This window comes from Aquila chrysaetos, chromosome 16 (assembly GCF_900496995.4).
Source record: "Aquila chrysaetos chrysaetos chromosome 16, bAquChr1.4, whole genome shotgun sequence".
NCBI lineage: Eukaryota > Metazoa > Chordata > Aves > Accipitriformes > Accipitridae > Aquila > Aquila chrysaetos.
In genome coordinates, this window is record NC_044019.1 from 4,191,129 (window position 1) to 4,207,959 (window position 16,831).

The following is a 16,831-nucleotide window of genomic DNA, read 5'->3' on the forward strand; positions in this document are numbered from 1 at the left end:
TTTCTGTTTAATTTGTGTCAGCTGAACAAATAGGACCAACCCTGTCCTAGTCCTACTTGTAATGTGAGCAGATTGTCTTTCTACTTGAGAATATCTTCTGGAACTGGAGTTTGTCTTCCAGTACTGATACCTAGTGCAAGGTTTCCGTGCTAGAGGACAATTATGAAAGGAAAAGTTAAAAAATAAACTGGTGGGAATGTTTTTGCGCAGTCAGCAATGCCATTCCAGAGGGGAGATGAATGGCTAGTGCAAGGTGCTTAGGATGAACAGACAGAAATACCAGGTCAGATGATGGTGGATAAACTAATGTGATCGATGGAGATGGTGAGACAGCAGCTGACTAGGCAACAGGCCAGTACACAAGGGGCTGTTTGCTTAGTGTCAGAGGGGTAGCGTGTGCCTTGCTGTCTATTGACTCTTGTTTCTTGTCTTGCTGTAACTGGTACTGAGTAGAATAGGCTAAAACTTTGGTCATCGTGCTGCAGCACTTTGCCTGAATATGGATTTTTAAATCGTTTTATTTCTCTAACCAGCACGTTATCTTAATTTAAACTCTTTTTCTTTTTAAACTTGGAGGAAGATGCCTCCTGCTTTTTTGCTGGCAGAAGAAGCTAAGGTCCAGAGCGGGGCAGGGAGCTCTAGTCTAAAGCCAGATCCTATCTCAGGAGTTCCAGGCTCCCAACCACTTGTTCTGCCCGATCCAGAGTGCTCTGCAGAGAGGACTGGCAAATCTTCGCTGCAGAGCAGATTTTTCAAGAAACTGTGCAGTGATTTTCACAGGTTACTTTGTTGCCAAGATTATCCTGAGCTATGTAAAAAGTCTCTGTGTAGATTTCCCCCAGAACTCGACAGTATGCCACTACCCAGAAGCTGTCTGGTGACGTGGTCTCAGCCAGCTCCCAGGCTTCTCGCACAAATCTCTGGATAAATGTCAAAAGTTCAGTCTGGTCTCCAAGCACTATAAATGAGAAAAAAAAAACCAAAAAGAACAAGAAAAGCAGCACTCGGAGATGGTCGCTTTTCAAACTCCTGTTTTAACAAGGCACTGATTTTAATCAAAGCCAGTTCAATCTTTTGAAGCCTTCAGTACCAGCATAACCAGAAGAAGGGATCTCAGTGTTTTCAGTTCTTGTTTTGCCCTGCATCGCCTGCACCCCAAGAGGTGAAGATAAATAACCAGTAACAACTGGAGTCTTTTGTGCCTCAACAGTTAACATGTTCGTCATGTTTCATAGAAACTGCATCCTAATTTTTATTCCAAACAAGATTTCAGCACTAATTTTTGTTTTGACAAATATGATTTGACATAAGAACAGTGGGAGTCAAGACCTTTCATTTTTGATCTAGGTTTACATTGCACTGATCTAAATTCCTCCCCCTTTCGCTCTTGCCTTTCAGTTGTAAACTTGGTTATTAAAGTTAGCAAAAAGCTATTTGAAACTCTCTGTTCTGTAGCATTTAAACAGTCCTGCTATATGCAAGATTAAGTATGATAGCTTCCTAATGACTTGTGCTGTTCATTTTAAGCGTTGGCACAATGCATTACTGTACAGATTTTTTAAATGGCTTTGTTGAAAATGAAGGATTTGGTTTCTGTTCACTGAGAAACTTCATAAAGGATTGTTTGCCAAATGGCAGGACCAGGCCCCCTGGGTCTTAGTCTCCGTGACATTAGAGGCGATATTCCTTAACCTCTCTGCTTGCTCTAGTGCTTTGGCACTGCCTGCTGAATAGGTGTGTTGGTGAGGTTAGTTTGGGCTTCCATCCATCTCTGTGACAGACAATTCATAACAGCAGCATAATAGCAATAGCAGGGGTACGTGGCGCTCTAAACGCAGGTGATGTGGCACAAAGAAGAATTTTATTCGAGCTAAACCCTGATGTCAGGGAGATAGTGTTGAAAAGCTGGTGAAGATTCTTCTGTCTCCTACTGCTTGGGAATCCTTGCACCATTTCCATCATTGCAAAGGCAGTGCATCTAGGCACACACTAAATTCATCATTATTCCTTGTACCTAGATAGCAAAGCTGGTTAGAGTTGAGACAGGGAGACTGCCTCATTGCATGTGATGTATGTGCCATTTTGGCTTTGCAGCAGGGCAGCAGCACTTTAGATCACACACCTGCAAACCATCGTGCTTAGTGGCTCCCCAGACACAGAGTGGCTGTGGGAGTTAGGCAAAGCTGTTGGTGAAAGGCATTTCTCCTTCCTAAGGAAGAGGGCTATTAAAGACCCCACTCTTAGCTACTCATTTGCTGAAGCATCACTTTTACAGCTTTTTTAAAGACTCTCAAGGGACAGACTTGCAGCTGGGAGCCCTTCAAGTCTCATATCTGGCCTATGATACTCCAAGTTGGCTATTTTGGGAAGAGGGGAGTGAGGGAAGGCAACTCTCTCTGTCCCTCCCATCACAGCTGCTCCACTTTGTCTGGAAAATCAAACATTTGCTAAGCTATGGAGGCTGAATATGTCCTGGGTTAGGCCACTTGTTTAGCCATTGAGAGTAGCAGGTGCAGGTCTGTGTGCTAAGTCTGGTAGCAAAAGGACTTGAGCAGGTAGATCCCTAGCCTGTAAATACCTTACCCCAAGGAGGTATTCCATTTTGGCCAAAATTCCTTCCTAAAGCCCAAGTAACTTCCCACAAAAAAAAAAAAACCAAAACAAAGCAAAAAAAACCAACCCAAACCAATACAAAACTGATTTTGACAAAGGAGTGCTCTTTGATCCCAAAAAGTGATACCCATCAGGTAGGAGAGCTGGTCGGACTTTGTAGGAATGGAGCTGGAAAAGCCAGAAGGAAGAGTGAGGGCTTGGTTCACCTGTGTGAGCTGGTATAGAGAGCATGCAAGGGTTTTTCATGAGATTCTGGAGAGAGGCCCTGAAATGCAAGCTGCTGTACTGGCTGTCCCTTCTCTTTGGGCCTGCTATTCTGCATCCTACTTAATGTAAACCCTCTGAAGTAGGATGAAGGTAAATGAATCGTTCGTTGTTACCAGTGAGTCACTCTGTTGCCTAACTATTGTCTCTTCTCTTGTCAGTGAGTCACTGACACCTTATTAGAGCAGCTGACAGACCCCAGGCCTTGTTCCCTCTGGAAGGAGTGTGATGGGGCTTTGTTTCAATGGCAGCTGGATAGGCTGAAAAGATGGCAGGAGGCTCAGGCTCCACGGCCCAGAAGGCTGATAGATTTCCTTGGTTATGGGCAACACTTTAGCAGTTTGAACTGATAGAGCAGGAGCAGAGCAGGCGAAGACAAGCCGTTTTCTAAGCGCAGCAAAAACCACAATCTATTTTCTGGTGCCAAGGGAATGCATTGAAAATATCCTGGATGCTCTTGCAAGTGCTCTGAAGTCTCTTTGTTTTTCACTTTTCTTTCTTCACAGTCTGGTTCTGTCCCTCTTCCCTTTCCTTTCCTAATTTTTGTCCTTTCCTTCAGTCCCTGCTCACTCCTCAGTCATGTAGTTCCTGTTAAAGAAAAATCTACCCAGTAATGTGCATCTCAGCTTGCTATTGTCTGCATGCAAGGTGCAGAGGCTAGAGGCAGAGGTTATATCAAGGTGAAGGTTTTGACCTTAGCTGCAAGAAGCTGTATGAAAAGTTGTGGCTTTCTCTGACATGACTGTCTTCTGTTCTGTGTAGCTCCTACAGAGACTGAAGGAGAGCTAAAACCAAGATAATGTCACAGTCTCCTGATAAAAGGCAATTCTTTGGTGTGAAGACTTTGTCTTTTGCTCAGTAGATCATCCTACTTTGTAAAAAATGTAATCCTGTCCTCTGGGCCCTTTCTAATAGGGGAGTTCAGCTGTGCTGTGTGAGCAATGCCTGGATCAATGTTCTAGCCCAATACAACTTGTGGTCATCCCTTGCTATTCCCAGGCAAGCCTGGGTTGTAAATGTGAGCAAATGCAAAGTGTTCACATCAGTTGAATTTCACATGTGGATTTGGTGGCTCATGAAGGCTTCAGCAAGTCAGATGTAAACTCTCACTGCTCTACTAATGATCAAACGTGCAGTTTCTGTTGTGTACCTGATGCTGGTATGTTTGATTGGCCTGTTTCTGCCTAAATTGGTGGGTTTGATTTGCAGATAATGGGTAGCTAAAAGGAAGTTCACAGATGCAGCAGCAGTTGTGATTGTTACCACAGTTATACTTAGTCTCTGCTTGGTGTTTTGCAGTGCTTTTCAAGCCTTAATTAGCCCTTACATGTTTGGCAGGTGGTAGGGTAGATATTCTCCACCTTTGATCAGCCCTCATGGCCTCCCTTTAAACTATATGTTGAGAAGAAAGCTGTTCCCTTTTCTCCTCCACGCGCTAGCTTGCCAGGATGCTGAAGGAGAGCAGGGCCATGGGACATGTGCAAATGGGTGAATCTTGTGCATGTGCCAGGGGACCCATCTGTTACTCATAGGTTCCCCACTTGCCTGACTTGGAGCTTTTCACCCTTTACAATCCTCATTCAGCTTGTGATTGGGACCACATATCTGTCACTTCTTGGCCATAGTCCATGGGCTCACAGTCGATACCTTGTGTTGGGGTCAGAGGAGCCCCAGGCTGCAGTGGCAGCTCTTCTCTTCTGCCCTGTGCTCTGCAGCGGGTTCAGAGAGGGCTGCCCTTTGCCTGGCAGGAGGAGCCTGGCTGGCAGCTCCCCGGGTAGCCTGGCAGGCTTTTGTACCTTTTAGTTCCTTTGGTTGTTGAGATTGGCATATGTCTTCCAAAGTGTTCCCCCTCTGGCCCGGTGAGCGCACATTAAACCTCCTAATGAGCCTTTGGAATTGAAACTCTTGCGGCAAGTGGCTACAATGAACCCCTAAGCTAGCAGGCAGCAGGGATGAGTCAGGGATAGGAGAAGAGGATGAGGCCTTCTATTCAGATTAGCTACCCCAGACTAGAACAAGCTGCTGTGGGCTTTATCTGTGGTTTTTAGAGATAGCGCTACCATTAATTCTCATTAAGGCCCTTCTGAGACTATTGCTTGAATGGTCTTGTTCCTCCAGACTGGCATTAAAGCACGTCCCACTGAGGCTGTGGGAGTACAGTGTGCATACAATGCCATCTCCTCTCTCTGGAGTGCTCCATTCAGCACCTTTCACAAGAATTATGTTAATTAATGTTACATTTGTTAGTGATTTCTGCGGCAGTGTTCACAAGCGAGCGGATGGATGCTTGTTCCTCTGGGTGGGTGGAAGTAGGAACAGAGCAGCCTTGTTGCCTACATGGATGTCTCCATTCTTCTTATGCACAAAAGAGCAAATACACTTGTGGCTTGGGACGGGGTGGTACAGGCCCTCCTTCAGCTCAAGAAGAGATGAACCTTTGTATTGCTACCATGAGCTGCTGCTTCTGGTGTGCTGCTGTTCTCTCACAGATGAAACTCCAGGCAGAGGCCCTGCACTTGCTGTCACAAGAGCTGCCATGAAGTCCTTCAGTTAGAAATGCCCCTAGACAAGCATCCCTGAGTTCTGCCTGAGGTCCCAGTTCTTCCCACTGCTCCCAGTGGAGGGTTCCTCTTTCCCATTCAGAATGGCCGTGGACTCTCACTGGGCACTGTAGGAGCTGGTGGGGATCACAGAGCTGTGTCCAATAGACACACCTCCCCTTTTGGCCATCAGTGAAGTGACATTGCCTCATCCAAGAGAGGTGTATCCCCACTCCAAGCCAGTTTTGCAGCAGGATCAGGGGGAGCTTTTCATAGTGCACAGGGCCTTAGATTAGTGGAGACAGGTAGAATCTCAGACATGGAGTCCTGCTTAAAAGTCATTGCTACCATTTCTGGGTACTTTCAGAAGGGTTTCTTTTGAGGGTTTCTTGGTTTCTACTTTAAAGCTCCCTCAGAGAGAGTACAATGAGGCTGAAACCAGTAATTTAGAGAGGGGAGTGTCTGCAAGAGTCAAAAGTGACAGAGTGGGTTTTGATTACTTTTCCTTTCGAAGCTGCTTCCCCTTTGATTATATCCCTCACATTATAATGTGTAGATGTGGAAAGGTGATTATTTTTTAACATCTCTCAAAAGCAGCATGTCAAGCAAATATCACCACCTTTATAAATGGGTGCATATATATTGTAATAAACATGCTAGGGTACGTATAGCACCATCTTTTGACAGCTGAGTATAATCAGAGCCATTGGACATTGTATCACAAACTCTGTCATGATCTGATGAAGCAAATTGAGCAGGAAGGAAGATGCTCCTGTAGCAAAGAAGTAACATGCCAGTGTGCACAGGGGGGTCAATGTCCTTCCTAGATGTGCTCTCTGTCCTGGCAAGTGACAGTCGCACCAGCAAAGTCCTGATGCCTGGTTTGCTCTTTGCATAGTTGTGGAGGGGAAGGAGGTTCTTTTTTATCACACTTGTGAGACGGCTGAAGCTGACACGGTAGCTCTTAGTATTGCGATAGACTTCGTTAGCTGCAGGAAAAAGTCAGCCATGCATTTTGCAATTGCTTCAAAGCTGGTGCAGAAGAAAGAAAACATTGACAAGACCCTTGTACAAAACACACAGCCTGCGGTTCTTCAGATACAGAGTGTTTAGGGGAATATTTAAAACAAATGTTTAAAATAACACGAAGACAAACCAGCAGGGAAGCAAGGTTTGCCCTCCACTTTGTCAAATACAGGGGAGGAAAGCTAAGCAACTCCGAGCTATGCTTTAGCAAAGATCCAAGCATGTTCCTAATCCCTGATGCAATTCATGTATTTAAAGGCCTTACTTGCTAAAAACATAAAAGGCTCTGTGAATTCAAGCAATATTTTTCACTTCAATTAATCATCCCAGAAAATTGTAACTTTATTGTCTCTTTGTCTCTGTTTAGTTTGAGCAAATCCAACTCTTCTCATTGTCTCTCTGCAGATTATGAAAGGCTTTGTGGATTATATCATCAAATTAAATCAAGCCTGTTAGTGTTACTTTCAGAATATCACAGTAATGGGCTGTGCCTCAGGAGGCATTGCCCTTCCTTCTCTTTTTAAAACGTTTTGCCTGCGTCCGTGTTGCTCTGAGCTGGTATGTCTCTCCTTGCTAATAGGAAAGTGTATAAAAATCACATAATCGTTAATATTGAAGAATCATTAAGGTTGATAAAAGCAGCTCTGACTGCGATGATGTTGTTTTTCATGGTGACTGCTTTTGGAAAACATGCCATACAAACATCAGCTCAGCTGTTTTTTAGAACCCACCAGTTGATCTAGTGGCTGTTTGACTCCATCTATTGCACTCTCAGAGATAGCTCCAGTTAGATGATAATTTTGCAAGCCTGCAGGAATAAATGGATTTCTAGAGGCTGTCTTTACTGCCTTCATCCCTTTTCCACAGCCCCTGTTTTTGATGCAGACAGCATCCGAAAGCCAGCAATCTGTAGTTGAGCAGTAAAGTCTTGGTTGGGTTTTCATTAAAGCAATGATGTGCTGACTGGCTGAAAAGTGTCAAAACTGCAATCTTGTAACATCAACAAAATAAGGCAAGATGCCTTTCTTACGGGAGAGGAATGCTGAAAGCATAAGTGAGCCTTGTATGAAATTGGTGGATCTGAGCACTTCTCTGAGGAAAAGGTATGATGTACTTCAGACATGGTCACTTTTTTTCCTTAATAAGAAAAGACCAAAGTCTTAAGGTTCATGACACATGACTCACCTTTGCCTTCCTCTTTCCTCTGCAGTAGTTCCTTGACAGTGCATCCAGCTGGGTTTTCCTCTCTTAAGCAGAACTAGAATTGAAGTAACACTGAAGGTATTACAAAAGTGCCAAGCCAATCTGAGCATGCAATAAAAGGCTGGGAAAGCTGGGGGAATTTGGGGTAGTATTTTAAAGTCTGTTAGTGAGAAGAAGGAACTGACCTGAGCCAAATAGAAATATGTCTCGGGAAAACCTCTGGGCATAAGCAGCGCGTGTGAGTCTTTGTGGTTACACTGGAAAGGGAGATGATAGGGACAGAGCCGGTACAAGCAGTTTCTCCTGCAGAAACAAAACCTGAACCTCATCCAAGCATCGTTGCTGCCAGAGACTCCAAGAGGTCTGACCATCAGGGGGTGGGTAGGAATGTGGCTGCAACTGAGCAGTGGCGGGGGGGGGGGGCTGCACATGCAGATTGCTGATGGCAATATAGAGGCAGCTTCACGCCTATGTCCCTGGTGTGTTACATCTGCAGAGGGATGGCTGATGATGATTCCAAACTGGAATCCTCCACATGAGGATTTGAGTTTGCTGAGTTACCCAGGGAAGCAATGGCCTTTGTAATTTAAGCACAAAGGGGTTTGAGTCACAATGTGCTTCATACCCTTTGCTTTTCCGTGTTAGGAATACTTTTAGGGAAACCTAACAGAAATGAAACTCCAGCACTGAGATGTTCCAAACCCAGGGTTGTTAACATCTCTAGTTTCATTTAATCTCAACTGCTACAAGATTGTCTGTCTACATATCCTGCATAGTTTTCGTGGCATGGCATGCCACATCATTCTGTCTCACTGGAAGTTCTCCTATAGTCCATTTGTGTAAGACAACGCTTGGCATGCAATTTTTTTACATGAATGACATGCTTGGTCCTTGGTCCAAGTACTTGGGTGGCATTTGCTTCATCTGCATGTGTCCCATTGCCATCTGCTGGAGAACGGTGAGCATGCTCACAGGGACTGTTCTGTTAGCCAAAGGAAGGGAGCTGTCCCTAGAGTCACCCACTCTCTGTTCAGGATTCATTGAGATTAGTTTCTGGTCTCTCTGCTGCCAGATGAGGCTGTGTTTTGTATATATGCTGGTAGCGGGAAACCCTGGGTCATGGCATGGTGTAAAAGTACTTTGTGCCCCAGATAACAAACATTGCATCAGGGCAGAATGATCAAAGTCCTGTCTTGGATGCTCTTGCACAATAAAAATACAATTCTCTCACTTAGAAGAGGGTTATGCTTGTAACTGGCTTAGAAAGAGGCTGAATTTAGGTTTACAGCTGAACAAAGATTAGGGGTGGAATTGCCTAACCATTTTGGCCAAGACAAGACTGGAAAACAAGGCCAAGGCTTGCAGTCATGACTAGTGGCTTACAGTGTGGACCTTGAGCTGTTCCTTGGGGGTATTCTTTCAGAAGTGTCAGGCCTTTGAAAATTGGGCCTCTCCAAATCAGCCCATTTTGGGTAGCAGAGCTCACTAGTCCTGTTAGCAGATCTCAGCCTAGTCCATGGCCAGTCTGGATCCCATCCAAACATCCCCAGTATTGGGACTGGAAGCTGCTTCCTGTCCCAGCTCCTGCAGATTGATTTAGAACCAAAGACTGCATGAATGGGGCTTCATCATGCTGTTCTGTTTGAAATGCAGGAGGCCTTCGAGGAGCTACGGTGGTAGACGCCTTAGATACTCTGTACATCATGGAACTCGAGGAGGAATTCCAAGAAGCAAAGAAGTGGGTGGAGAAAAGCTTTGACTTGAATGTGGTGAGTCAGTTACTGGGAATGCCCGCGTGTGTCACCGAAATGCTGCGTGTTTGGCCAGTTCTGATCACAGTCTTCTGTAAGAGTCATTTGGGGAGGGGAACTATGAAGTCTGTGGGGGAAGAAACCACTCAACTCTGATTTTTTTTTTTTTTAAGGCCACAGGGACTACTGTGATGATTCACCCCACCTTCTGCCTATACATGGCACAGGGTTCCAGCAAGGGGCCACCAGATCAGACTCCCAGTGTCTAGCTGAAAATGAGATTCAGTGTTTAATGTTTTTTGTGTTTGGTCTGGGTTATAAAACCAGCTGTAAATTATTGGATACTCCAAGGAAGTTTTGTTTCATCTGAGCTCACTGTCTGCCTGTGATAAGACAAGTTTTCTTCTTACATGCTATAGATTAAGATTGAAAATGCTGATCTCCTTGACTGGGCCCTTTGTTGGTATGTCATTGCTGGGACTTTTGCAGTGGAAACGTGGCACCTGGGCAGCAAAGTCGGAGCACATAGCGAGCCTAGATTTGGAACAAAGGGCGTCATCTCAAGATGGCCAGAGATCCTTGCTGTCTGTGGCCCCTGAGGCTTTCCTAGCCACTTCTTAGAGCTAATGTTAGACTTGCTGGGACTCTGGATGCAACACATGCCTTGCAGTGCTATCAAATGAAGGATGCTGTCCTTTATCTCACTTTGTGGCCGGGGCCCCTTGCCTTAGCTCTGACTGTTGGTCTCCAAGCCAGCTCTTGCATTTCTTGTGGGAGAGCTGATGGGATCTCATCAGTGGCATATGGAGAATGTTAAAACCAGAGTGCAGTTTAAACTTTTTTTTTAATGCCAGCCTAGCTGCCTGTTGCAAAAAACAGTTCTCCCCATGGGAACAATGCATGCAGCTGCCTTTATAGAAAAGCATCCTTTGGGAGGGCACAACTGGCATTCATATATTCATAAAAGGAAGACCACATCTGATAAATTTGGTGAATGCTCTCAGTATGTTACTGAATCGATAAACAAGGGACAAAATCAACTGGGAGATAATTTATCTGGATTTCATAAAAGCTTTTAATCTTGGCCTGCAGAATAGATTGATCTGCAAAGACAAGAATGAATGCTGTGGATTGATCGGTGGAGTCAGAAAGCACAGCAGAGGGAGAGAAGGAGGGAAATTAATTAAAAATTGGCTCTATACAAGGAACTCTTAATAGTCCAGAAAAGTGAGGCAGGGACTCCAAGGCCCACAAGCTCTGTTTGAAGCTGAGTGCTGTGATCTGTCTCATGCAATTTCAGTCACCATCTCAAGAAAGCACTTGCTCTGATTTGTAACCTGCAGGTATTTGGAAGGGGCAGGCTAGTGCAGAGGTTCAAGTGCCCCTTTGCTCACTGAAAGTGTTCTGTTGGTGGAAGATCTTTCTGGTTTTTGGCTTTATGCATTTGCGTGAGGGTAGGAATCATTTATCATGCAGATTCAATGGCCAGGAGCATGTATTTTTTAAAGGCACATTTTGAATGCAATCGTTTTGACATTTGCTGATCATCAGCTGAGTAGGTAGAGCAAAACTTGTTCCAGGTGAGTGGGTTCTTGAGCGATTCAGTGAACCATATCCATCTGTGTCTGCTGTCTGTGGTGGGGGGGCACATGGACAACACACAGTTTGTCTTTCCGTAAGCACGCCCATGACAGGCACCCTCTTGGCTGTGGTCCTCTCTGAGCCTGCAGACTGGGGTGAGTCTTTGAATGACAGAAAATATCTAGCTAATGCGGGAAGTGCATTACGTCTAGCTAATGCAGTGCCCTCTTCACACGAAAATGGAGAAAGTAATTTTTCTATGTGTCTGTACAATTTTCTCTTTAAATAAAACATTTCAAGGGGCAAATTTTTGCCCTAAACTAACTCACAGCTTTTTGCAAGGCATAACCCAAGATGGGGTTGGATGAATGGACAATACATCTGCCCTAACTGATTTACATATTGTCAGCTGGTGATAAATGACCAATTTGGGTGTTTCTCTTCCCTTCAAGCTCCACCTGTCACTGTAGAGCAAATAAAGTGCTGTGAGATCTTAGACAAAAAGCTGTGTTACACTGTGGGTGAGGACTGGGAGACTTAAGTATCTGCCTACAATCTGTTCCCCTTAGCTGCCATTTGTGTGTGGAGACTTTGCAGTCAAGTATATCATTATGTATTTTCAGAATGGAGAAGCATCCTTGTTTGAGGTGAACATCCGCTATATTGGAGGACTGTTGGCTGCATACTACTTAACTGGAGAAGAGGTTTGTTTCAGCAGCTCTGCATGTCTCACGTAGTCACCAATAATGAACTGAAAGGGTTCTCCAGCAGCTTTTCTCTGAGCATCAGATAATCCCTACATAACAACAGGCTAAACCTATCATTTTTATGAATATCGAAATGCCACTAATGTTCTTTTAATTAAGTCTCGCATAATTACCTTGCACACACCGTGCATGGCTCATTTGCAAAGATCTTTTCTCCTGTGGGCAATTCTAGCAAGACATGGTTTTGGTTGGACACATTGCTCCCCAGTGAAATGCCATTTGCAGTGATCTTTGTACTTGTTCCTTTGTATTCTAAACATAGGCAATATTTCATCAAACATCATTCCAGATTCTGCCTCGGACTAAGGAGGGCAACTGGTTAGTGACAAGTGCTCCAAACTCTACTTGGCCAGTCTCTCCATAGCAGTAGTTTCTAAGATAAAGTGCCCTGGGGTACCGGAAAGGAGGGTGGCAAACTGCCAGGGCAGGGTACCCGCATCCTGCCAACTCATGTGACAAGGTGATACAGCTCCACAAAATGTCTCCTTGACCAGTAGATGTGGGCTAGGTGTCACAGCCTCTCCTGCAGTGTGGTAGAGCACCTGTTCAGTGGATGCTCCCATCCCCCAGGAGTCCTGGCTAAAGCAGGAGGCTCTCGCTTCGCTTTCCTTCTTTCTCTCCAGCCCAGCAGAGGCCAGGGCTTAATGCCATAATCTGTTTTGTAATGTGACTGGACTGGAATTTTACAGCTGGTTGTAGAGAGATGAAGAGATTATTCCTTTGCCCTGGAAGTCTTAGGCGAGCAGAAAGTCTGATTCAAGGGGGAGTTCTGTGAGTGAAGGAACTGGAAGACTGGCTCTTAAATGAGAACTTAGCTTTCATGCCATACAGTGACCGTGGCTGGGTGCTGTCCACCATAATAGGATGGGATGGCTCATCACTGCATAGTGGCACCATTGATCCGTGGAGTCACAGGAGCAGCTCTGTTACTTTAGTTGCATTTTAAATGAGTTCCAGGAATGACTTCTCTCTGTGATTTCCCTCCAGGGAAAACTCTCAAAGACTCAGTGCCCCAACTCAGGGCCTGTCTCAGTCACAACTTCAACAGGCTTCAGATCAACAGAGCAAAAAGAAACCACATTAAACCATAAAACTCCAGCAGTGACCTCTTGAAGTGCAGTCAGCAGTGGTGCTCAGCAGCCAGGGCAGTGCCTGTCTCATACCCAGTCAGTGTCACCAGGCTGAAAGGCAAAAATCAAGTCCTTGTCTCTTGCTTTCCCTTCTGAACCAAACCCCTATCTCCTTGTGAGTGTATCAAAGGTCTGCAAGCCCACAGGAGAGCTCAGGTTTCCTCAGTGCTGTATTTTTAGAGCAATAAATTCCTGCTTTCTGAGAACTACTATGACAGCTTGGGCTGGTGGAGGGGGGCTAGAGGTAAAAGGCTTGTGCTTTATCTCCTAAGTCACTTACAGGCTTCCCTTGATCAGGACTAATCTCTGGAGCAAAGATTAGTGCTTGTATCAGTTTGTCCCAAAATAATTGTGTATGGTGGCTTTGTACTGCAAGCCACCATAAGCTATAATTTGATTTGAAAGCCCAGAACTGAGGCATTACAAATGGAAAAGGAGCAGCTTAGCCATGAAACTGTGAATCCTTCCTGGAAAAGAGTTGCAAGTAAAAGATTGTTCATTGGAAATCATGGGTTTTTTACAACAGGAGATGACACAAGCTAGGCAAACCCATGTTGTAAATCTAACAATGCTTCACCCTAGAAAGATTTCTTCTGATTTTAATTCAGTCATTTCACCTCCCTCTGTCCTCTGCCACCCTGGGAAAAGGGAAGAATTTATCCCCAAAGAGTAGTCTTTGTATCAGTTCAGATCACAGAAATTTGCTGCTGAGGTATTTGAGGTGTTCTGAGCTCTGCAGCTCTGGCTGCTCTCATCCAGGCTGATGGTTTGGCAGGGGACTTGGGACTGGTTTAATGTAGATTTTTAGAGGACATTCAGATAGATACCAAAGTTCAGCATGACTTTTGGTTCAGATCTATCGTGCAGTGGAACTAGGGCAGCAGCATACCTGAAACAGGAGATTCTTATGGTGCAGCAGTTTTAGTTTTTTATAATGGTGTGTTTGAAAAAGTGGATTTGAAAGAATCCAGTGTGACTAGTATTCACAAGCAGTCCATCAAATATTTATCCTCTCTTCTTCTTTTAACAGGTGTTCAAGAGTAAAGCTCTGGAACTTGGAGAGAAACTTTTGCCAGCTTTTAACACCCCCACTGGTATCCCACGTGGCGTCATAAATCTGGGCAGGCAAGACACACGTCCTTACAAGCATGTCATTTTATTACTGAATGTTTGTAAAAGACCAGGATTCAAGCAGGAACAGCAGCAGTTCCTCAGAGGTGCCCCCCTCTAGTGCAGATTCTTCGAGGTCATTTGTTTTGCCAACTCAAAACCAAGAGGTGCCTTGGCAGAGATTGCAGGTGACTCAAGTTAAACCCAGCTGTGTTTTATTAATTTTGGGCTATCCGCAGTTTCTTCCTCTACCTCTTGGCAGGGCTCCCTGCTGCAATAGCATTTTCCTCGCTCTCATTTTCTTTGAAAGGTTATTTGTAGTCTGCACGTAGCACGCAGTGCTCTGTATTTTTGCAGTGTGCCCAACTAGATGCATGTGAATTTATTCAAGCTCCATGTTTGGAAAAATTGGGAAAGGAACTGGATGGGACCGGCTGACAGTTTTGCTGCTAGAAAGGGGGGATTATACAGATCCTCTAGTTTTCTCCCTGCCAGCAGCACTCAGCCAGGTGTGTATCCTTCACTTAGAGCCACAACATTTCATGTCAGGTAGGTGGTGTTCTCATGCTGGAGGGGAGATTTGAGGCAGCTGGGTTAAATACCTTGCTGAAGGTCTCTCGGCAAACAGATACAAACCTGGGGGCTGGACTCCCAGTGTCTGATTCTTGCTAGTAGACAGCGTTCCCTGCCAAAAAGGGCTCATTGGCTCATTTTGATGCCTACAAACAAATCCCCCAGGGTAAAAGCTGCATGCCGACTGAAACAGAGACAGCAGGAAATGTGGGTTAACAAAAGCCTTTCGTCCTCACCTCTTGCAAAACTCAGAGCAGCAGCCATGAAAATCATAATTCGTCTCTTAGCCCAAATCTCTTCTTTGGCTCATGTCTCTGTGAAGTGCAAGACTTTAAAATGTTTGGCTCACACTGATCCATTGCTCAAATATCACTGTCACCCTTCAGTTGTCTTACCTGTACGTGATCCCAGTGAAAATTTGAGCCACCACCACAACTTTAATTGTGTCTTTTTACAGAAGAGACATTCTGCTTCCTCTGTGGCTGATAAAGACTCCGCATAGACTAACCTTTCACAGAAATGCCAAACCCTCCCCTGCCCTTTGTGAAGACAATTGAAACAGACTGTGTCTGCCTAGACATTCCCAAAATGTTTTGCTGATGACCTTGACTAAGAGCAAAGAAAATCAAAATAACACTGAGCCCACAATCCAGAACCCATATTACTGGCTTGAGCTCTGGCTTCAGGGCCATGAAACTTCTGTGAGGGCTCGGAGTATCAATTGATTTAGGAGCAAGGATGAAGCAAGCTAAATCTGTAGTCTGACTACTGCAGGAACATAATGAACAGCCAAAGGCTGTAAACCCAAAGGGGAAGGGAGTTATTCAGTGTGAGATAGCGTGTGGAAGTAGAAGCAGAAGAGAGTGAGGTGATGCTGTGAGGGCATGCTGACCCAAATGTCAGGGCCAAATCAAAGCCCAGAAGAGTTTTGCAAGAAGGAATTCTCTCTCCAATTCTGCTTTTGCAAGGATGTGCTAATTCCAGAGAGACCTCATCATCTCAAACAGAGGAGAGTCTTGCAGCATGTGTAGGCTTTTGTTGGTGGTAGCTTGGGGGCTGGGTTAAAAATGACATTCAGAAATTTGAAACAAACAAAAGCTGGCATTAAGTCAATTCTGCATATACATTTTTGAGGACCCAAGTACAAAGACACCCACCCCTCCCAGCTCTTTCCATAGCCAACTGGCTTTATCTCTTCCTATCGCCTCACACCACCTTTTCCTCTTGTGTCCCCTCTCTGCTGATGTGCTTCCCTGTGGCCTTCTGTTTTCACAGAGGCACTGTATCATATCTCACACAGCTTGTTTTCCATCCTGCTGGTCCAACTGCCACGTTGTCTGCCAGGTCCTAGAGTACATTGTCTTCTCAAGCTGCTACTCTGTGCTCTCTGCCTCTGTGTTGCACTGTGATTTCTCTCCCCATGCCTCCTGTTCCAGGTCCCTGGCCCCTGCTTTCCTTCACATCTCCCCTAAACCCTCTGCACCTCCAGATTTTGCTTTGTCGTCCTCTCCTGGTCTCTTTCTTGACTTGGCACTGTTTTGCTGCTTTGGATCTCTGTGAGGGAAGATGATGCAACCATTTTCAGTCCATGCTTGCACTGGACAGTGTTTAAGGAAGACCCACTTCTCTGGTGGATAGAGCGAGCTCTGGGCATTTTCTTTTGTCTTGAAGACCAAGGTCTTTTAAAGGCTAGTTTCATCTGAGATGTTATAAAACAGGCCAGCTGTGAAGACCCAGTTTGTCCAGTCTGTAATGCTGAAAAAATGTTTTCCTGCAGGGGGTCATTTCAGGCTGCTCTTTAACCCAGGGACACATTGCAGACATACTCTGTTTCCTCCAGACCACCTCTCCTTGAGTTTTGCTGTGATTTGTAACCCAGAGCTTGGATTCCTGGCAGCACGGTCCTTGCAGGCAGGGCCTGGCTGTGCGTTTGGGACGGAAGTTCCCGGGGAAGGGTTGTGTCGGCTGCTGTGACCCCACATAGCTGCTGTCACAACAAACACGGCCCTATTTGGCTGCTTCCAAGCACTCCTCATTTGAACTAGCTCAGAAGGCAGTTTCTGTTTGTGAGATCGTATTTGTTACAACTCCCTTCAGTGCAGTAAATAAAGAAAAAGTAATTGACTCTTTATAGATATGAGAACACCATGGGATTGTTTAGCACACCAATCCCAGGGCCAGCTGCTGCCAGGTTCAGCAGATATGTCCAATGCTGTATTAATATCAACATTAACCTGGTCAGACTGGAGGACCTTTCTGCCTGCACAGGGAGG

General features: G+C 45.1%; 1 protein-coding gene across 1 annotated transcript in view; it reads left to right on the forward strand.

The window, feature by feature from the left end:
• The window catches only part of MAN1C1 (mannosidase alpha class 1C member 1), a 68,582-nt gene that overhangs the window by 35,987 nt on the left and 15,764 nt on the right, over window positions 1-16,831 (forward strand). The window contains exons 4-6 of the mRNA XM_030038842.2: window positions 9,300-9,415; window positions 11,602-11,682; window positions 13,906-14,000. Coding sequence (XP_029894702.1) covers window positions 9,300-9,415; window positions 11,602-11,682; window positions 13,906-14,000 — 292 coding nt within the window. The remainder of the gene's footprint in view (window positions 1-9,299; window positions 9,416-11,601; window positions 11,683-13,905; window positions 14,001-16,831) is intronic.